Source organism: Elephantulus edwardii, unplaced genomic scaffold (assembly GCF_000299155.1).
Source record: "Elephantulus edwardii isolate Elephantulus edwardi_28Jun2011 unplaced genomic scaffold, EleEdw1.0 scaffold00041, whole genome shotgun sequence".
NCBI classification, from domain to species: Eukaryota; Metazoa; Chordata; class Mammalia; order Macroscelidea; family Macroscelididae; genus Elephantulus; species Elephantulus edwardii.
Window position 1 is genome coordinate 6,030,540 of NW_006399791.1, and position 22,958 is coordinate 6,053,497.

Below are 22,958 nucleotides of genomic sequence, written 5' to 3' on the forward strand. Positions count from 1 at the left end.
TGTACAGAATTCTATAATTCTATCTCCAGCCTCATTTCTGTTACCAAGTACATGCTTTCCAACTACTAATCCTTCTTCCCTGTTCCCAACTCTTGGATCTTGTCTGAAAGCAAAGAGTACTAGAGGGATGTCTATCTGTGTTTCATTGACTATGCAAAAGCATTTGTGTGAATCACAGCAAATTGTGGCTAACCTTGAGAAGAATGGGAATCCCAGAACTCACTGGAGGCTAGGATTTTGAAGCTCTGTCTCACATACTTTGGGCATGTAGCCAGGAGGGACCAGTCCTTGGATGAAGACATCATGCTTGGAAGGGTGGAGGGACAATGTAGGAGAGGAAGGCCCTGAATGAGATGGATTCACATAGTGACTGGGGTGTTAGGGGCAGGTGTGTTGGAGATAGTAAGATTGGCTCAAGGTTCAGAGCTATTGTGTATAGGATCATTATGATTTGTAAAGGATTTCTTTAAAGTGCTAAAAACCAAGGATACCACTTTGAAAACTAAGGTAAACATGACTCAACCAAGTTATTTCCAATTGCTTCATATGCTTGAGAATCAATAAAAAAGGCCAAAGAATTTGATTTCTTCAAATTGTGATACTGGTAAAGGATGCTGAATATAACATGATTCTCAATGCTGAGAATCCTGCCTGGAAAACCAAATCTGTTCAGGATTAAGTACAGTGAGAACATTTTTAGAAGCAAGGATAGTGAGACTTAGCATCAGGTAATTAGACATATCAGGAAGCACCAGCCACTGGAGAAGATTATCATGACTGGTGAAGCAGAGGGTCAGTGAAAAAGAGGAAGATCCTCAATGGGATGGATTCACACCATGGCTCAACCATAGGCACACCTGGAGGATGGCACATGACCATGCTTTCAGCTGCTTTATGAGTCAGAACCAACTGATGGCTCGGAATCCCAACAGAATTCCACAGGACTTTGTGCCTGCTTATGGCTCTTCTCCAGATAAAATAGATAGACGTTCAAAGCCACTGAAATGGTTGCTGGCGCTCACCTTGAGATTCAAACTCAATATAAACAAGCATTAAGTCATGTGCTCTATAATTTAGGTTAGAATTCATATGCAACATGTATTTACTAATATATACTGATGCTATGTTATATATTAAATATCTTGTTATGAGAGCTGGGGATAGAGGGATAAACAAGATAAGGTCTTTGCCTTCATGACTTACATATATTTTCCTCCACAGGTATTATTCATTTGAAGAGCTAATTTCTTTTAAGCTCAGTAAGTATTGGGATGTATATGTTTTTTTATTGGTTTGCATATAAAATCTGTATGTCTGTGTTTCGTTCATATAAATTGTGTTTCACACATTTCTTCATTCACATTGGGTTTAATTATTCCCATATGTTGTAGTTTATAAAATTAATCACTATTGATCAATGCCCATTATTAGCCCATCTTTTCGGGTCTCCACTGGATCTTTCCCAATTCCTTTACCTCTTCCTTCTCCCCATCAAACTCTGTGACCCCGTGATTTCTCCCTTCCCTATCCTCAAACCCACCCCTGCTCCCTTCCCTATATGTTGTTATTTTGGACAGAATGATAGAATTTTGCACAATCAATGATTTATTCATTGCAAATACATTTTATAAGAAACATAAATGCAGGTTATACACATGGATTTCACCTGATGGTATGCATAGGAATCAGATTGATTACATCTGTGGAAAGAACCGCTGGAGAAGCTCAATATCAGCTGTGAAAACTAGGCCAGGCGCTGATTGTGGAACAGACCACCAACTGCTCATTTGCAACTTCAGGCTGAAGCTAAGGAAAATTAAATCAAATCCACAGAAACCAAAATATGACCTTGAGTCTATCCCATCTGAATTTAAAAACCATCTCAGGAACAGGTCTGAGGTCTTGAACACTAATGAGTGAATACCAGATGAGTTGTGGGAGGATATCAGGAATATCATCTAGAAAGAGTGCAAAAGGTCATTACAAAGACAGAGGGGGAAGAAAAGACCAAAATGGATGTCAGAAGAGACTCTGAATATTGAATTAAAGAACCAAGAAGCCAAAGCAGAGGGAAGAAATCAAGATATTATTAAGGAGCTGAACAGAAGATTACAAAAGGCAGTGCAGGAAGACAAAGTATTACACTGAAATGTGCAAGAAGCTGGAGTCAGAAAATCAAAAGGGCAGAACTCTCTCAGCATTTCTTAAAGCTGAAGGAACTGAAGAAATAATTCAAATCTCTAGTTGCAATACTTAAGGATGGTATGGGCAGAATATTAAATGATCCAGGAAGTAGTAAAAAAAGATGGACAGAGTGTACAGAGTGATTGTACCAAAAGGAATTGGCAGACACAGAAGAATTTAATGAAACAACATATGAGCAAAAGTCAGTGGTGATGAAGGAGGAAGCTCAAACTGCTTTGAAAGAATTGGCAAAAAAATAAGAACCCAGGAATTGATGGTAAACCAATTGATATATTTCAACAAACAGATGCTGCCCTTAATGTGCTCACCAAGTTGTGCCAAGAAATCTAGAGGGCAATCACTTGGCCAACTGATTGGAAGAGGTCTATATTTGTTCCCATTCCAAAGAAAAGTGATCTGACAGAGTGTATAAATTATCGATCAATATAATTAATATCACATGCAAGCAAGATTCTGCTGAAGATTATCCAAAAGTTGACTGGAACAGCACATCACAACAGAGAACTGCCAGAAGTGCAGGCTGGGTTAAGAAGGGGTCATGGTACTCGGTATATTATAGCTAATGTCAGGTGGATCTTGGATGAGAGCAGGGAGTATTAGGGGAATGTGTTTCATTGATTATGCAAAGGCATTTGACTGTGCGGATCACAACAAACTGCGGCTAACTCTGAGAAGAAGGGGAATGCAAGAACACTTGATCATGCTAATGTGAAACCTATACTTAGACCATGAGGCAGTTGTCTACAGAGCAAGGAAACACTGCATGGTTCAAAATTGGGAAGGGTGTATGCTAAAGAATGTGTCCTATCTCCATACCTTTTCAATCTATATGAAGAACAGATAATCCGGAAGGCTGGACTCTATGAGAAGAAAAGTGGCATCAGGATTGGGGGAAGATTCATCAACAATCTGCAGTATGCAGACAACACAACCCTGCTTGCTGAAAGTGAGGAGACCCTGAAGCACTTGCTACAAAAGGTCAAGGACTGTAGCCTTCAATATGGATTGAGACTCAATATCAAGAAAACAAAGATTCTCACCACTGGGCATCAGGATAGATGGTGAAGAGATTGAGATTGTTAATAGCTTTAATTTGCTTGGGTCCACAATCAACACTCTTGGCATCAGCAGCCAGGAAATTAAAAGATGTATTGCTATGGGAGAGTCTGCTGTCAGACACCTCTGCGATGGGAAAGTCTGTCAGACACCTCTCCAAAGTACTGTAAAGCAACAATGTCAGCCTGGAGACTAAGGTGTGCCTGATACAGGCCATGGTCTTTGCAATCACTTGCTGTGCATCGGAGAGCTGCACAATGACTAGGGATGGTAGGAGAATTGATGCCTTTGAGCTATGGTGCTGGAGAAGAGTATTGAATATACCATGGACTTCTAAGAGAACAAACAGGTTCGTCCTGGAGGGGGTTAAACCTTGCTGCTCCTTAAAGGCAAGGATACTGAAGCTTCATCTGACATACTACGGACATGGTGCAAGGAGGGACCAGGCCTTGGAGAGGGACAGCGCAGGAGAGGAAGACCCTTGAGGAGATGGATTGATTCAGTGATTGGGGTAATCGGGGTAGGCGTGTCGGAGACAGTAAGATTGGCTCAGGACAGAGCAGGGTTTAGGGCTGGCTGTTGTACATAGGGTTGCTATGAGTCCCAGGCGACTCGACGGCTCATAACAACAACTAAGGAGATATTTTTTTTTTCTCTCTTAAGAATTGATGGCTAAGCATTGGTAGCTTTGTATTTAACCCTATCTGAGGAACTGCCAGACTACCAAAGTAGCCTGCACCGCTTGGGATCCAGTTTCTCCACATCTTTACTAAATGGTGTGTCGTCTTTTAATTATTGCCATAGTCTAACGTGTATTTTTTTTTTTTTATTTTATAGCATTAGAGAATGCAATGATACAGCACTGAGTTCCAGTATGCCTTTCACTCTGCTTCCCTTAAAATGAGAGAACGAATATCTGGAAGAAAACGTCATAGCAAGAGAATCCGTTCTGGCCCCTGTTGGCAGAAGTGGACGGGCATTAGGCGTTCTGCGAAGTCAAAGGAGGGGAGAGTGACATTAAAGTAAGAAAACCAAGCAGCCAGGTTTAAGGCGATAGTCAAACTCCGTTATATGAGTCAAGGTCAGAGAGGCTGAGACCCACCATTGTTAACGTTGGAGGTTTTCCAACTGTTGTCTCTCCAACCTGGCTAGAAATTACTACGAGAGCTAGACAGCGTTTGGACGTCTCACGTATCTACTGCCCTACTCTTAGGCGTAAAGATCCACGACACGTTACCGGACCCTCCCTTTGAGCGCGGGAGACGTGCAGCTGCCAGGGAACGAAGAGCTTGGCGACACGTTCTGCGCCACACCCCGCCCGTAGCCCCGACGGCGGCTCCTGATTGGCTGGATGTCCACGAAGGCCCGCCTTCAGTCAGAGCAATAGTCCCATCTAATTAAGAGTTCCTGAACTGGGCTGGACACGCCAGGCCGGCTCCGGTTCTCAGCAGGCGAGGCCCAGAGCGGGTGGGCGCTCTCAGAGAAAAGCCAAGTCCCGAGAGGGAACTAGGAGGGTAGCGGATCCCTTTGTCAGCTCTCTGCAGCGAAGGGGCGGGGCCGCTTCCATTTCAGCCCCGGAAGCGGAAGTACGGACTCCGTGGGGGCCTGTCCTGCGTGAGCTCGGCCGGTGTACCCGGTATACCTATCCCCTGGCCACTTCGTGCCCTTTCGGCGGCCAGTGTCCATCTATCCTGCCCCATCATGCTGTCTCTAGACTTTTTGGACGATGTGCGGCGGATGAACAAGCGGCAGGTGATGTTGGCCCCCTTCTATTTTCCTTGGTTCCTCTTGTCTTTTCAACACCTCCACTGCGGGGCCCGCCGACCTCTGGTCCTTAGTGTGAGGGCCTGAGCGGGTCGGATCACATCTCTCTTCGGAGTTAATCTGCTCCCTATTTTTAGCTTCTAGCTGATTCCAGGTCTGCTAAAGGAAAAGCGGGAGATTATAGTCCCATTCCTTTCTTCCTAAAGAGGAAGGGGAGCAAATGGAGACCATAGAGGTGTGTGGGTGTTTTTTTTTAACGAGAGTTAGAATTGCTTATTGTATTAGTCATTGTGAAGGACCCCTCCAATCCAAGCGACATCTCACAGATTCCAGAGAGAGAATAGATTTAACATTTTACCGCTACTCCAGATTATTGGGATGGTTAGGGAGGCCCTAGAGAAGCAGTTTTGCTGCTTTCAGCCCATCGCATCTGGCTCAGCTGGACCCCAGCCGACTCGACCGACTTTTTCCTGGATCACCTCTGAATTCTGAATTGAAATACTTATCACTGAGACCAGGTAGTATTAAAATAATGCCCTTGAACGTTTGGGTAGACAATCTACTATTAGTGGCACAGTGTTCTTGTAATTTAGATGTCCTAGTTTGGTTCTTCATCCTTATATCATCTTAGTATTAAAAGACCAAGATCCTTTATCAGACGATAATGGGAATACTGCTGTAATTAGTATTAGAGAAGATTGCCCCTTTATACCTAGTGCATCTAAATGTGTCTATGGAGTCCAGGTTTGCTTGCTTCTAAGCTTTTTTTTTTTTAAAAAAAAATAGTATTTTTTTCAGATATCGTTTATCCTAATGAGTCCAGCATTTTCTCTTGGGTTTGTATTTTGCACTATTTATAACTACCATTTAGGGAACTAGGTATCCAGCCTCTCCTTAATCCCTTCAGGCTGAAATTGGTTCAGAGACTACCTCCTTTTTCCTCAGGAGTGGCTGCTAGCACTTTGTGCTAGCACTGTTCAAAACGAGTGCTCCCATAGTGTCACCTTTCTCAACCATATTTGTATTTCTAGGTAGCACAGACATTTTTCTGAAAAAAAATTTTTTTTGTCTATTATTTACTATACTAGGAACTCTGGTAACTTAATAGGTCAAGAGTTGCACTGCCAACCTCAAAGGCAGGCTGTTAAATGCACAAGTGCTCCTGGGGAGAAAGATGAGCAGTTTCTACTTGTGTGATTTACAGCCTCTGGGAGTCCGCTGGAGGGTCAGCCATAAGTTGATTCCGACTTGATGGTAATGAGCTGTGTAATTCTTTTACTAAGGAGTCCAGGTGGTAGTAGGTTACATGTTTGTGGTTCAGATCCAGTAGACACCTCTGCAGGAGGAAGATGAGGCCTTTGCTCTTGTTAAGATGTATAGCTTTGGAGACCCGAGAAAGGGTCACCAAGAGTTGGAATCAATTCAGTGACTCATCACCATGAGTCAGAAATGACTAAATGGTAAGCGGCTGGTCAGATAAGGTAATTTTTGATGTTGTGTCTTGTTTTGTGTCGTTCCCTTATTTTCAGTGTAAACCCCTTAATATCAGATCTGTTTTATTTGAGATTTCTTTAATATTTGAAACTCGTAAATATTCCTTCCCTCCAACTCCTAAATAAATTTTGTGCTTTTTAAATTTGGTCTTTAAAATATCCTACTTAGCCGTTAATCATAGGAAGCTCTGGTGGTGCAGTCTGTAAAGAGTTGTGCTGCTAACCCAAAGGCCACTTCTCTGGCAGCTTGAATCCACCAGGGACTCCTTGCGAAAAAGATGGAAAATGTCCTCTCATGTGATTTACAACCTTAAATTTCCACTGCAGGGTCAGGTATCTTATACATTTTTCAGTTCAGCTTAGCCATGATTCGGAAGTGAGTTAGTGGGCAGCGAGAGAGAGCACAATTCCTCGTCATCTATCGTCATTTTATAGTAGAATAAAGTAGTTCAGATTTCATATATTTTACAATTGCTCTTCTCAGCTTTTTTGTAATTGTTGAAAAGATATACCCTGTAACACACACTAACGATTTCTATGTTTGCAGTTGAGTGATTACATTTTTTTAAATTGTACAACCAGTCTTGCCCTTCTTTTCCATATTTTTTTCTTCTCTACTAACTTTAGCTTACAGCTCCTTTAAGATACCACAACAAGAGAGCCTTGGAGACGGTGAAGCTGGAGTGCATTTTGAAGGCAAGAATGATGAACCTATGCCTCACCTACTGTGGGCATGCTGCTAGATCTATTCCTTGGAGAAGAACATGATGCTTGGAAGGGTGGAAGGTTAGCGAAGAGGAAGGCTCTTGACCAGGTGGATTGACGTGGTGACAGCCGCAATAGGTGCTAGTGTGTCAAGCAAGAAGTGTGAAGATGGTATGGTATAGGATAGGACAGGGTTTAGTTCTTCTGTTTCTAGAGCCATACTTGACAGCACCTAAAAACAACTGCTCCTCAAGTTTTTGGTCTTCATTTCCAGTTGCTTTTGCTGCTTTATCCTATATAGATAGTTTTTCTTAATAGCACGGTGCAAACATCCTTTACCTTGCACTAACCTGCTTTTAAAGCCTTCAAGGCATATTTCTTTCCTGTGAAGTATAAGGTTTAAAGATTATCTTAGAGCAACTGTTTTAGGGGTTTGGTCAGCCTCAGTGATTTCCTAAAGACTACATTCCATGAAAATTTGGAGTTGTGTTCTCCATTCTCCCCTCTTTTTGACAAGGATTCTTTACAGTCTTTGATCAAAAGATTCAGTCACAGTAGACAGATAACATCCAATTCTGGTCTAATGGCAAAGGAGACAGTTGTTGCTTGAGGCAATTAGACATTTGTCCCATTTCCCCCATCTATTCTTGGTGTTCCCTTTACTGCTCCAGTCACATAGAGGCCAATTATACTTGGATGACTCTTGCAAGGTTTTTAGGATCCCAGCACTAGCAAAGAATGGGAAGGTAGAACCCAAGCCCAAGCCCACTGCCCTCAAGTCTATTCTGACTTTAATTTGGTTCCCAAGATTCTAAATCTTTACAGAAGACTACTTATCTTTCTTTTGCCGTATAATGTACCTACCTTGTAGATACAGTAGGCAAAAAGAGCCTCAAGAGCATCTACAGTAGTAAAGTGTGATGAAATAATTAGGATCTGATGAATTTGAATATTTAATACCTTTGAATTAGATGTGATTTAAATGTACTAATTTGTAGTAATGATTGTTTAACAGTTAGATTGCACCCACTGGCCATGTATGAGTTGTGAGGTTTTTTTTTTGGTTGTTTCTAAAACTCACTGAAGTGACATTTGTAAGAGTGTAAAGGAGGGATGAAGCTCCTCTGTTGGATTTATAGGATCTAAAATCTGAAGAAAACCTTTCTTAAGTTAGTAGGATCATTTTACAACTTTAATCTAGAGTACTTGCTTTAAGGACCTTTGTGTAGTTAATGTAATTTATAAATGTAAATATCTTTGAAGTTGACCCTTTTAATGAACTTCAGTTATCTAAAAAGCTCGTAGAATTTAATGTTTTTAAATCTGGGTCCCTTTTTTTTTTTTTTTAAATGCTTAAGTACTGTGTATAAATAGTACACATTCTGGTTAAAATAATAATTCTGCAACTATTATACAATTCAGATAGTAATTACAAGGCAGACATTGCTGTAATAGACTGAATTCTCTTAAATTTTAGAAAACTTAAAATGCTAACTTAGCATAAACACAGTAATACTATACTTGGTTTATTTTTACGGTTATTGTTTGAAGTCAAGTTGCTTCTCACTCCTGCTGACCGGGCTGTTACAGAGAGCACTGCTCATAGGGTCTTCTTGGCTGCAGTTGATAGGGAAGCAGATTTCCAGGCCTTCTGTGGTGCTGCTGAGTGGGAACATTTCTATTCTTAATTACACATTTTCCTGGAGTTCTGTGATATTTGCTATTGTGAACCACTGAATGGACTCTGAATCATAATGACTGTGAGAGAGTAGAACTTCCCCATAGGGTTCCCAGGCTGAAATCTTTTAGGGAGCACATTCTCATATCTTTTTCTGAGAGCACCTGATGACTTTGAACTGCCGACCTTTTGGTTAGCGTCCGAGCTAAAGTCCTGCTGTTGAGTCCAACTCACAGTGACCTAACGAACAGAGTAAAAGTGCCCCAGTGGGTTTCCATGGCTGTAAATCTTTACAGAAGCAGACTGCCTCGTCTTTCACTTGTGAAACTTCTGGTCAGTGCCAACTTCTTGGTTAACATATGAGCACTTTAACCACTGTACTACCAGGGTTCCTTAAATTATATTCATTAAAAGAATAATTGTCATGCCAAATGTTTGGTGTTTTTGTTGTGTCTGTGTGTTTTTTTTAAAGTTATCTTCAGATGTCATTTTTGAGACTGTCATCTCTTCTTGTTGAGATTTTTCTTAACAACCAGGTATGTTACTGGATCCACGTCTGAATCCTGATGGGACCCAGTCTGATTCTTATAGTGGTTTACTTCTTTTACATGGCTGCATTCTAGGAACCTTGGCAGTGGTTGTTAGGTGCCATCAAGTAACAGCAGATCTGAACCTTGCCCTATCCTGTGCTATCCTCACGGTCTCTTGATAAGCTCAAACCCACTCTTACAGTCACTTCATCTTGTCAGTCCTTCTTCTTAAGGGTCTTCCTCTCTTTCTCTGACCTTCCACCTTTCTTAGAATGAATGATGTCTTTTCCGAGGACTGTCCCCACATAACGACATGCCCAAAATACATGAGATGAAGTTTCCTCATGCTAGCTTTTAAAGACTACCTTGCTTGAACTTCATCTAAGATAGGCTTATTTGTTGTTAACCTTTAACCTTTGCTGATGCCACAATTCAAAGACGTCAAAAATTCTGTCATCTCTATTCATTGTCCAGCTTTCAGATGCATAGGAAGCAGTTGAAAAGGCCATGGCTTAGATCGGATGCACCTTAATCTTTTTCTTTAGGCATGTAAGGTGAATATTCTGTCAGAGCAAGAACATTTTGTTTTGGATTTCTTCCTTCTCCTCACACTCCTATGCACCTTAATCTTTAAATTGACATCCTGGAACCCCTATTGTTTGTTGTTGTTATGTGCCATCCGTTGGTTGAGACTCATATGTGCAACAGCCCTATGTACAACAACTCTAAGCCCTGCTCTGTCTTGAGCAAATTTCATTGTCTCTGACACACCTATGTGCATTACCCAAGTCAGTCCCTCTCATCTAGGGTCTTCCTCTCTTGTACTGTCCCTCTGCCCTTCCAAGCATGATGTCCTACTCCAAGCCACAGGCCCAAAGTATGTGAGAAGGAGCTTCAAAGTCCTTACCTCCAAGGAACAGCATGGTTTCACTCTCTCCCGGATAAATCTGTTCTTTTGGTAGTCCATACTATGTTCAGTACTCTTCTCCAGCACCACAAATCAAAGCTATCAATTCTTCTGTCAACCTTATTCATTGTCTAGCACTCTGATGTATAGCAGGTAATTGCGAAGACCATAGCTTGGATCAGGCACAGCTTAGCCTCTAGACTGACGTTGTTGCTCTTCAGTACTCTAGAGAGGTCTCTGACAGCAAACTTTCCCAAAGTAGTTCATCTTTTGATTTCCTGGCTGCTGGTACCAAGAGTGTGTTGATTGTGGATCTAAGCAAGCTGAAGCTGTTAATAATCTCAATGTCTTCTCCATCTGTCATGGTGCTGCTAATTTAGCCTAATGGTGAGAATCTTTGTTTTCTTTATATTGAACTTCAATCCTTGTTGAAGGCTGCAGTCCTTGACCTTCTGCAGCAAGTGCTTCAGGTCCTCCTCAGTTTCAGCAAGTAAGGTTGTGTTATCTACATTATGTTGGTTGTTGATGAGTCTCTGTCCAATCCTGATGCCACATTCCTGCCCCTAGAATCCAGCCTCCCAGATGATCTGTTCCGTATATAGCTTGGAAAGGTATGGGGATAGGATGCATCCCTGGCTAAGCCCTTTGCTGTCAGCCAAAATGTTGGTAATTTGAAACCCCCCTACTTGCAACTACCAGCACAAAGATAAGTGGTTTGAATCTGCCAGCTGCTCTGCTAGAGAAAGATGGGCCGTCTCCTCGTGTGTGATTTACTGCCTCTGAAAACATACTGGAGGGCAAAGTATGGGTCGATTCTTATTTGACAGTACACAACAGCAGCAAAACATCTCAGAATACAAGCCTAATAATCTCCTTATGAAAGGTCATAGCTTGGAAAACCCTGTGGAGCAGTTCTGCTCTGCACGCCAGGAATAGGAATTGATTCAACAACTGACAGCAGTGGGCTGCTTCCATTACTTGATTGAATTTTAGATCTCTCTGCATGTTAGCATCCTTATGTCTTCCTTTTGTTGTTGTTGTTAAGTGCTGTCAAGTCGTAGACAACTCAAAGCAATCCTATGAATGAAAGACCTGAACGCTTGTATAACTTTCATCATTTCTCCAAGTTCATAGAGTTCTGGAGGTAAGCTATTTCGGAAGTGGATGCCACTCCTGCTTCCAAACCTGTTTTAATCAGGGAGCTCCACCAAACACTGTCCACCATGGGTAGCCATTATTGCATTATTGCATTTGACACATCACATCAGTGTGGCAGTGTTTAGCATCACAGCATCCACAAGTTACCTCTGTACAGCAAATGGACAGACTAGGGCTATACCTCATAGAAGAATGTTTGACCAAAAACAATTCAAACCAGACCTGAGAGCCACAGATTAAAATCACCCACCTTGGCTTGGTAATGTAACGTTCTATCCACTAGGCCAAGAGAGCTTTCTCGTTGTTGTTGTTGTTGTTAATGTCTTCCTTAGTAAAGCTAAAGACCTTTGGACTTAACAAAATCCAATCTTGTTTTCACACCTTCCTGCAGTTAAGATTACCTAACTTATTATTTTCATTTTTATTGTGGTTTAAGTCAAGATTTACAAAGCAAATTTATTTCTATTCAACTATTCATAAATTATTCCCTTTTATAGCATTGATTGTAATACTGACAATATAACTGAATGCTTCCCACTCCCTCTCTCTGATTCTTGTTTCCATTAATCCTTTATCTTAATTAATCCTCTGTCCTTTCCTCTGAGCTTTATCTTTAGGCATGTGCTGTCCTTTTGACCCTACATGGTTGGTTATTGTAAGGAGTACCTCCCTGCTGTTACTACTCATTTTGTAAGCTTGTGTATTGTGTGACTGAAAATTGAGCTGGGCTTGAGTTTTGTCCCAGGTTTGAAGGGTGACTAAGAGGTGACTAAGGGTGACTCAGGTTCTACCTGTCCCCGTTGGACCAGTAAGCCTGATTATTCTATATTTTAACCCACTCTATGCAGGATCTTTTACCGAGGATCACCTAACTATTAATACATATTATGGTGATTGTTGATTGAATTCTGGATACCTTTCTTGGTTTTTTTGGTTTTCTGAGTTTCTTTTCAGTGAATTTTCATGAAGTGCATGGAAACCTAAGAGTTTTTTCTTAAAGATAGACCTAGTATGTATAAGTATACAGCATATATAAAGTGAATGGAACACGGGACAAATCAGTTACTTTTTATGCCCTTATTTGAAATAAATCTAGTCTTAAATAGGGTAGGGAAATAGCATAGCAGAATGCCAGTGTTCATACATTGCCAACTTTTAGTGCAGAAATACTGATACTAGTCCCCATTACATATAAAGGAAATTACAAGTTAAGAACAGTAGTTACTGTCTACTTACCATGTTAACTTTGAAAAAAATCCACAATACAGAATAATTATGAAAATTAAGGCATTAATCGCTACTGTCCCTTGATACTTCATTCTTTTTTGAAAAATAATATTTTCCAAGGACATAAAGGCAAGCATGATTACTCATTTCCACAGCCAGATGGCACAGTCTAACAGCAATAAAGATGAACTCCACTAAACAGACACTGTGACTATAACTCCTCTTCTAAAGAGTTTCCTCTGACTCCAAGCAGGGAAGTGAAATGTGTAATCTAAACACTGAATGTGCCCACAGGGATACATAGCTTTGTCTGAAAAAACATGGCACATCAGCCAGGGGTTAGTGTGAGAAGCACAGTCATTATGAATATTATGAAAGAGGGGATGTGTTATAGGAATAAGATCTACACAGTTGTAGAAGATGCCGGATAAGGAAGATTCCTAAGATGAAAGTTGGAGAATCTGCAAGATCACTACCACTTTTGAAGTACTAGTATACGTAGACGAATCCAAGCTTGCCGAGGAGCCCTTGGAACCACATTTTGCTGCCAGAGTAAGACTGCAGAGAACAGGAGAACTCTGTGCAAGGCTGTTGCCTCTCCATGTAATCTGTAGTCAGAAGAGTGGAGCAGCGGAGTGTGAGGACACACTTGAATCTACCAGCACCTTATTGTCTGTCTCTCATCGCCTCAAGCCTCAGTGACCTTCAAAGCATGTAAACTACTTCCCTTCCACCTTCCAGCCTTGAACAGCTAAATCTCTTTTTGCCCACTCTAACCAGAAACCCCAGAGAACTCCGGTGACATAGTCCGTAGGGAGTTGTGATGCTAACCCACAGGCAATGCCTCTCTGGCAGTTCATACCCACCAGTGGCTCCAGGGGAGAAAGATGGGCCATCTCCTCCCATGAGGTTTAAAGCCTTCTGAAAACCTGCTGGAGGGTCAGCTATGAGGCAGTTCCTTCTGACTTAACTAACAGCAGTGAGTTTGAATTTAACCAGAAACCTTACAAAGAAGAACATTCTGGGAAGCCTAGTGCTGGCTCAGCAAAATTGACACAGTACAAAACCACAGGCTGCATTTCTTGTCGGCTTTGCATCTACACACACATCTTGTGTTGTTGTTAGGTGCTGTCAGGTCAACCTTGACTCACAGTGACCATATGACCACAGATCTGAACCATGGCCTACCCCTGCGCCATCCTCACCATTTCTGTCATGCCCAAACCCATATGGTAGTCCTTCTCTTTGAGGATCTTCCTTGCTTTTGCAAAACCTCTACCTTTTCCAGCATGATCTCTCTCCCCAAGGACTGAATAATCCTGAAAATATGCCCAAAATAAGTGAGATGCACTTTTCACCATTCTGCCTCTAAGGAGCACTCATTGTACTTCCTTTAAGACAGACTTGTTTGTTCTTGTGGTAATCTGTGGTGGTATATTCAGTGCTCTTCATCACCACTACAATCCAGAGGTACCAATTCTTTAGGTGTTCTCATTCAGTGTCCAACTTTCAAACTCATAGAAAACAATTGAAAATACCACAACCTGGATCAGGCCACCTGATCTTTAAACAGACATAGCTTTAAGTCATATTTCATTTTCAAACAAAAATTACACTAATATCATGCATTTATTCCATTCCTGTAATTGTTCATGTGGGTATAACTGTATGAATAATTTCCTTTTTGTATTAACTATTGTGTATTCCTTTTGCTCTCAGCGGCTGTCTTTGTCATGTAGTTCCTTGCCTGACCCAAAATTTCATTACTGAAGGGTCAGTGTCATTAGCAGTCCTGCCTGAATTGGGTTTTTCCCCCACTTTCCTATTAACTTTTCTCTCAGGAGATAAGAATTCCAAGAGGTGCCTCAAAGGATCTTCTTTATTTATCACCAATCATCTCACATTGTGTAGTAACATCCTAGTTTCTACTTCATGTTTAGATGTAATCTCACTGGCCAGTACATTTACTCACCTCTCTGACTTTTAGTTCACTCACTTGAGAATCCTAAAATGGCCAGGTGGTAGACTCAACTTCTAGTTTTAAGCAATGTTTCTCTCCCCTGCTGGAAGTTCTCTTTTGGGAACTAAAACCTCTAAGCCAGTAGAGTTCATAGTTACAAGGATAGGAAGCAGAAATTTCACCATAGTGAGAGAGGAACTTCTCTCATTCCTCTGCTTTAATTCCTGGACTAGTGAATCCTGGCTAGAGAAGAAATGTCATGTTAATTGCTAATTCAGAGCATACGCTCTGTATTGGAGGACAGCATCCCAGCCCTACAAGTATTACTGTCCAACTGACATGATCTTTGTGTCTTCAAAGGCTACTTATATCACTTGGGAGACAGAAACCTGAGTAATGAACAAGGAAGATGTAATAATAATATGAAGAATTATTAACTAGGTAAGTTGTAAGGGGTCCAGAAAGCATGTATGGAATACTGCTGTACCTTCTAGAGCGAGGGAGAGTGAACAAGGAAGGAACTAAGAAAACACCTCTTTCCAACCCCCAACCCTCTGAAGAGGTACTGCTCCCACAGAAGCATGTACCCTATCAATGCAGCATGGAATTAGCCAGAGGAATGAGCTGGAGCTGGTCTGTGAAAGCGAGCTGCTGAGGATGGGCTAAGAAATGTGCCAGGGAATGTATGGACTGGAGCTGATTGGAGGGCACTTACACACAGATCAGCTGCTGTCTGTTGTGCAAAATAAATACACACTGGAACTAAAAAAGACAAGCCCCTTCTTTCTCCTGTATTGCTTTGTGCATTTTATTGACAAATCTAATATTGAGCTAACTGGCACAGAAAAACTGTTTGTGGGGTTTAGCTCCAGTACACAAAGAAGTGTGGATTTGAAACTGAGAGACAGTAACTGGATAATTAGCCTATCATAGTTGCTGCACAGAAGAAGGATCAAGAGTCTCCTCCTGTGCCATTTATAGCCTCTGGAAAATTACTGGAGGGTCAGCTATGAGTCGGTTCCAACTCCATGGCACACAGCAACATCATGATGCCACTGTTCTTTCTGGTCTGTTACCTCGATGTTGGGAGGAGAGAGTGAGACCTGCAAGTTTTGCAAGCACTCGCCATTGTTGGGCTTCAGTTGCTGCAGAATAAATGTCCTGATGAGAAATGATGTGTCAGATACCAGTAGTGCTAAGTGATTTCTGTGTTTAGCCTTTTGAGGAAATGCCAAACTGCCTTTCAGAGTAGTTGTGCCATTTTCCCACCAGCAGTGCATATGAGTTCCAATCTCTCCACAGCCTCTCCAGTATTTATTGTTTGCTGTGTTATTAAAATTAACTATTGCTGCTGGAGTGAAATGGTATCTTCTTGCTTTGATCCACATCTCAGATTGCTAGTGATTTTGAACATTTCCTCTTGTGTTTCTTGGCCATCCGAATGTCCTCCTTTGTGAGGACATGTCTTTTGCCAATTTTGTTTTTTGGGCTGTCAGTCGTCTTCTTGTGAAATGCCTGTAATATTCCGAAAACTTCAGTTATGAGACCCTTGTCTGAAATGTCATTGTCAAATGTTTTTTGAAATTTTGGGCTTGCTTTTTACCTGGCTGGAGAAAGTTTTTGATGCACAAGAGTGTGATTTAAGAACATTTCACTCATCAGTGTTCTCTTTCCCGGATTGTGCATTTTTTGATTGTATTTGTCAGTGCTTCTAATCAACAGGACAAAAATCCTCACAGCATGATAAAAGAAGAAAAAGAAATTGAAATTGTCCAGACTTTCATTTTACTAGGATCCACAATCAGTACCCATGGAAACCAGTAAAAAAGTCAAGCAATATATTGTGTTGGGCAAATCTGCTGCAAAATACCTCTTCGAAATGTTAAAAAGCAAAGATGACACTTTTAGGGCTGGCCCAAACCATGATATTTTCAGTCATCTCACATGCAAGAAGAATTGATGCCTCTGAATTTTGGTGCTGCCAGAGAATGTTGGCTGTATGATGGACCACCAGAAGAATGAACACATCTGTCTTTGAAAAAGTACATTCAGAATGCTCCTTAGCAGTGAGAGTGGTGAGACTGAGCTCTTGTTCTTTGGATGTTTTGTCAGGAGTAATGAGTCCCTGGAAGAGGGTTTGTGTTTGGTAGACGATCAGCCAAATAAAAAAAGACCACAAATGAGATGGGTTGATGCAGAACTTCAATAATGGACTAAGCATAGCAATGACTGTGATACCCAGGACTGGACTATGTTTTATTCTCTTGCTTTTGGTTGGGTGGGTTTTTTCCTCTTCCTTGTTTTGTACTATTGAATTGGATCTGACTGGCACAGGAGGAGATTGCCTCTCCTCCAATAGAGCATCTGATGGATTCGAACCGCACACCTTCAAGATTGCAGCGCATCTTCTTGCCACTAGGCCACCAGAGCTCCCTTATGTTTTGTTCTCTTGTACGTGTGGTTGGGATGAGTCAAAACCAACCTAACACTAACACATATATACTTGGTGAATGTTTGGGTTATTATCAGGTTTGGACTATTGTGAAAGACACTTCTTTGTTTAGCATGTGTTTATATAGAGAGATTTTAAAATGAAGCTTTGTTTTTGATATTCTACCTCTTTAGACTTTTTTTTTCCATGAAGTCAAGCTATTAACAGAAAACAATAGTTTGATGAGTACTGTTCATAGATGGCAGCCACAGCAACCTCCCTTCCTGTGAGTTGTCAGAAGGGGTAAGGGTGACATCAATCCATAAGGTCTTCATTCTGAGCGGGCAAGAACTCCGAGGGCAGATTGGGCTCCTGGTCCAGGGGTCTTAGTACAGTCTCCTCCTGTAGAGTGGAATTTGATGTATAAAGCAGTGATGCCCAGCACCTGCACCTCTGTGCCACATCCTGGGCAGCGGACATGGCAGCATATGGTGAGGATTCATTTTGGTCACCCTTCACCTTCATACCACCAGTCACACGGCAGATGGGTTCCTTGCCAGAAAGTTCAGTGACATGAACAAAAGTGTCATTGAAGGATGCAGAAATGTGGCAGACACCAAAGACATTCTCTCCTTCAGCCACCTGAGATCCAAGGCAGATGGCCTGCTTTTCCTTCTCCTTGCAAGGTGCCGTGTCTGTACGCCATCTTTAGCAACCTCTTCAGACTTTTAAGGGTATTTCTGCAGGGGGGAAAGAAATAATTTTTATCTCTTTGGGATCATCAGTGACTTTGTTGGACTCTACTAATGATGTGTGTTTGTAGCATGCTGCGATCTTGCCAGCTTTATCCTTCTTGCTGCAGTTAGAATTGCTATTGTGTACCATTGAGTCTGAACCGACCCACAGCTGACCCTCCAGCAGGTTTTCAGAGGCTGTTAATTGCACAGGAGATTGCCCATTCTTTTCCCATAGTGCACTTGTGGATTCAAACCAAGTGCTTTCAGGATTGCAGCTCAACTTCTTTATCACTAGGCCAACAGAGCTCCCTCTCTGTTAAAGTATCTACCAGTAATACTGTAACTTCTGAATGTTCCTCCTCCTTCAAAGTAAAAAGTTGGAATATTTTGAATATGGATGAGTGAGTCTTTTAGTTTGAAGTATGTAGTTCTTTTCTAGGATTAAAATAAGTAAATTTTAAGATTTAGGGTAACTGTTCTGTTTGGTGTTTGGTGGGTTTTTTTGTTGTGTTGTTTTTTGGGGTTTGGTGTGTTGTTTTTGTTTTGTTTTTTTGCTGTTTTTTAACTTCTGTAAGGTCATTACGGTCTTTGCTTGAGATTTCTGAAGTGACACTTATGAAAATGTCCTATATATTGAACTTCAATAATACCTTGATAGGAAATTTGATAGCTCGTATCCCTGTTGGCCTAATGGTAAAAAGCCATGCTGCAATCCTAAAGGCTGAAGGCATGTGATTCAAATCCATCAGCTGCTCTGAGAGAGCGAGAAAGAGATAAGCAATCTCATCTGCTGGCATTAACTGACCCTGAAAACTGGTAGGTCGACTGTGGGTTGGTTCCAGCTTGACAGTATACAACAACAATTAAGTAAAATCATATTAATTTCTAGATTGTAACTTGTTAAATTATAGTATTTAGAATTATGACCAACTTTTATTTTCTTCTTAGGTTTTCTTAATTTCTTGTTACAGGTTTTTCAGAGTATATTATGAATTGTTGGCCTAGTCTATAGGGATTTGTGCTGCCAACCAGAAGGCAGCATCTCCCTGGCTGTTCGAATTCACCAGCTGCTCTGTGGGAAGAAGATGGGCCGCCACCTCCTATCATTTATGGCCTACCAAGCGTTAGCTGTCAGTCACTTCTGGTTCTGACTTGATGTCAGCGAGTTTGTGGTTTATGTTTTTGGAATTTTGTTTGTTTTAAGAAAATCATTATTTTAACATAAGAAATTTGGGGAGAGCTGCACATATAATTCCTAAAAATTGGGAGCAGGGCAAATAGTGCACACTAATTCCTGAGTCATGTTACCTAGTGCTGCTATATAGAGCTTCAGTTCATTATTGTTATGTGTAAAAGAGTTAACTGCAACTCAGAGTGACCCTCTAAACAGTGGATCTGCAGCCCCATCCTGTAACATCTTCCCTTCTCTGATTACTTGAGCCCATGTTTGAAGTCAGTTAATTAGAGTAAATAATTTTTTTTCTCTTTTCACCTTAATCATAGAGGAACATAATGTTCTAATCACTTCTTAGAAAGGAATAATTAGACTGTTCAGTCTGTAGTTGTTAATTCTACTTGTGTCACAGTATCTTAATAATAATTATCCTGGTGTAGCCAAATGGTATGAGAAAGTTAGTGCTGCTACCTTACTGCCTCTCATACCAGAAAGAGGAAACTGAGATAATATACACTTGTGAGCACACAGATGTGGTGTGGGCACTGGCAGTACCAGACGCCCGGCAGCTGCTGCTGACTCATAGCTACCCAGGGTATGCAGGTCAGAACTGCGCTGGGCAATATTTTCATGGCCGTAACTCTTTGGATGCAGAAGGGCAGGCTAAGGTGCCTTTAAGTGGGTTCAATCACCAACCTCGTAGTGTTAGTTCTAGCTGCTGGCCTGTGCTTAGCAATCAAGTGCTTAGGCATTCGTCCAATCACCCATGTACCCTAACAGTAAAAGTTTTGACCTTTGACTAAGAGAAAGAGAAGAGAGTATGACATCTCTCAACCTTTTGTTTGAATGGAATATTTGCTTTATCAAATGTTGATGCTTTGACTTACAGACCAACTTGTAAACACTCAAACCAAACTCACTGCTAATGAGTAAATCCCAACTCATAGCAACCATCCATTGAGTCCCTGAAGCTACAGAAATCTTGGAGGAGACTGCCCATCTTTCTCTTTCAGAGCAACTGACTGATTAGACCCTTTGGTTAGCAATGTAGTGTCACCAGAGCTCTTTTAGACCAATTCCCAAACAGGCATCTTTTAAGGAACATACCAGTTATTAACAGCGAGGAACTTTTAGTATCTTTCTTGTCTTAACAGGATATCTCCCACCTATTCTAATAAGATTTTTTGTGGACTCTTTTGAAAAGTGATTTTTTTCCTCAGCAAAACTGACTGAGGTATGATTATTCTTTTTTTTTTTTAATTATTTTCTCTATGTGTACCATCGAATCAGATCTGACTGGTACAGGAGGAGATTGTTCCTCGTTCTCCAGCAGAGCACTTTGTAGATTCGAACCACACACCTCTGGGATTGCAGTACAGAGGTATGACTATTCTTAAATAAATTTTATTTCTCTTATTTATTGGAAAATTTTTTATGTTTTACTATAGAAATATTAATGTATAAAACAACTATGAGATATCATCTTACCCCAGTCAGAATAGCAAAATTTAACAGAACAGCAAGCAACAAATGCTGGCGAAGTTGTGGAGAAACTGGAACTCTTATTCACTGTTGGTAGAAGTGTAAAATGGTGTAGCCACTGTGGAAAGTAATGTGGTGCTTTCTCAAAAAGTTGCAAATAGAGATACCATTTGACCCAACAATTCCACTACTAGGAATATACTCCAAAGAGACCATAACTGCCATCCAAGCAGATACATGCACACCCATGTTTATCACGGCTTTGTTCACAATAGCAAGGAGTTAGAAACAACCTAAGCGCCCATCAGCAAACGAATGGATAGAGAAGCTATGGTATATTCACACAATGGAATACTATACTGCATTGAAAAACAAGGAACTCATGCAATATTATTCAAAATGGGTGACCCTGGAGAACATTATGCTGAGTGAAGTATCTCAGTCACAAAAGGACAAATACTGCATGGTGCCACGGTTGTAAAACAGGACTGACATCAGTGTTGGGCGGAGACTGAGAAAGATGGGTTCAATAATGTATACTGCATTGAAACAGATGAGGGAGAAAACTTTTTAAGAGGGATATGTGATTGGGTATTTTTGTCATGACAGGAGTCCAGAGCTAAGGTGGCATCTGAGTGGATCTGAGGGGAGCAAGGATTATAAAAAAGTGAAAGAATTTTTCTTTTACTTTTCCAAGAGGATAGTATGCTGGGGGTGGGGAGAGAGGGTTGGGAGGTGAGAAAAGTGCAACAATGAATGAATGGAAATCCAAAGTCTCTGTAAATTTTCATTGAAAGTAATAATAAATTTTTAAAATACATATATATATAAAATTAATGTATGTGATTATGAGATATTGCCATAGATCCTGATAGGGATAGATGGAAGGTATTACTTTTCAAAATCCAACTTTTCTGAATTCTAAATTCTAAAGATTTTTTTCATATAAAGGACCTTGACAATACGCTTCTAGTTTTTGTGAAATCTCATATCCCTTCAAGATTTCATATTCTAATCCGAGCCAATAATTTACTGTCCTAGCTAAGCTTGAAGGTGATTTTTAGTGTGGACAGTTTTGGGTTTAGATCATGAGCTGGTTTTTGGTTGCTTCTCTTCTAGTTGGCCATGATTGCTGCTGCTACTGCTTGTTTTTGTGTACCTTCCAGTCAGAACTGACCCATAGATGACCCTCCAGAAACAGTAATGAGAGGAGATTGCCCATCTTTCTCCATCAGAGCAGCTGGTAGATTTGATCTGTTACCTCTGAATTGCTAGTATAACTCCTGACCACTGTGCCACCAGTGCTGCTTGTATTGAGTGCTTCTTAGACACTAGTTTTCGCTCTTAATTCTAGCTTCTCCCACTCTTAATTCCTCATTTAACTGTCTTGTATAAGAATACCGTTTATGATGCCTTTTTAAAAGCCACTGTTTTAAAGAGGTAGAATTTAGGAGAACTGAGTTCTACTAGTTGCTCATTGTCCTAATAGCACAAGTAGAAGCTTGAGCACATCATTTAGCCTCGCTGGAAATCTTACCATGAGGTTTCAGATAATAGCTTCATAGCTCGAAGTAGAGCAGACACCTCCAAATTTCTTACATGCCTTTATTTCTTCCTTTGTGGCGATTAATTAACACATTGTTGGGTTATTATTAGGTGCCATTAAGTCAATTCCAACTCATAAGGATCCTGTATATATGACACCATCCTATCTGTATCATCGTAGTTGTTTTTTGTGTGTGAGAACCCATTGTTGAAGTCACTGTGTCAGTCTGTCGTGTGTGTGTGTGTGTGTGTGTGTGTGTGTGTGTGTGACCCTCCACTTTACCAAGCATGATGTCCTTCTCTGGAGGCTAGCTCTTTGTGATAATATGCCCAGAATACATGAAATTAAGTTCCTCCATCCTCCCTTTTAAGAATGATGGTATACTTCATACTTTGTTGTTGTTGTTGATGTTATCTGCCATCAAATCACCTGCAACTCATAGCGACCCTATCTACAGTAGCTCTGAACCCTGCTTCTATCCTGAGCCACCTTATTGTCTGACACACCTACCCCATTACCCTTGTCAACTGAGTCAGTCCATCTCATCCCGGCTCCTCTTCTCTTGGTCTGTCCCACCACCCTCCCAAGCATTATTGTCCCTCTCTGAGGACTGATCCCTTCTTGCAACATGGCCAAAGTATGTCACATGGAGCTTCAGAATCCTTGACTCCAAGTATGAACCTGTTTGTTCTCTTAGCAGTCCATGATGTATTCAGTACTCTTCTCTAGCACTGCAGCTTAGAGGTGTCGGTTCTCCTTTTATCATCCCTAGTCATTGTCCATGTGTATAACCTGCGTTTGTGTCTCTTATAAAATGTATTTGCAATGAATAAATCATTGATTCTACAAAATTCAATCATTCTATCTCCAGCCTCATTCCTGTCACCAAGCCCATGCTTTCCGAC

General features: G+C 41.0%; 1 protein-coding gene across 3 annotated transcripts in view; it reads left to right on the plus strand.

The window, feature by feature from the left end:
• The first annotated feature begins 4,838 nt into the window (after window positions 1-4,838).
• SEC11A (SEC11 homolog A (S. cerevisiae)) overlaps window positions 4,839-22,958 on the plus strand; it is a 56,938-nt gene continuing 38,818 nt past the window's right edge. For all 3 annotated transcript variants that reach the window (XM_006885148.1, XM_006885149.1, XM_006885150.1), the window contains exon 1: window positions 4,839-5,013. In XM_006885148.1, the coding sequence (XP_006885210.1) occupies window positions 4,963-5,013 (51 nt within the window). In that variant the 5' untranslated portion in view covers window positions 4,839-4,962. The remainder of the gene's footprint in view (window positions 5,014-22,958) is intronic.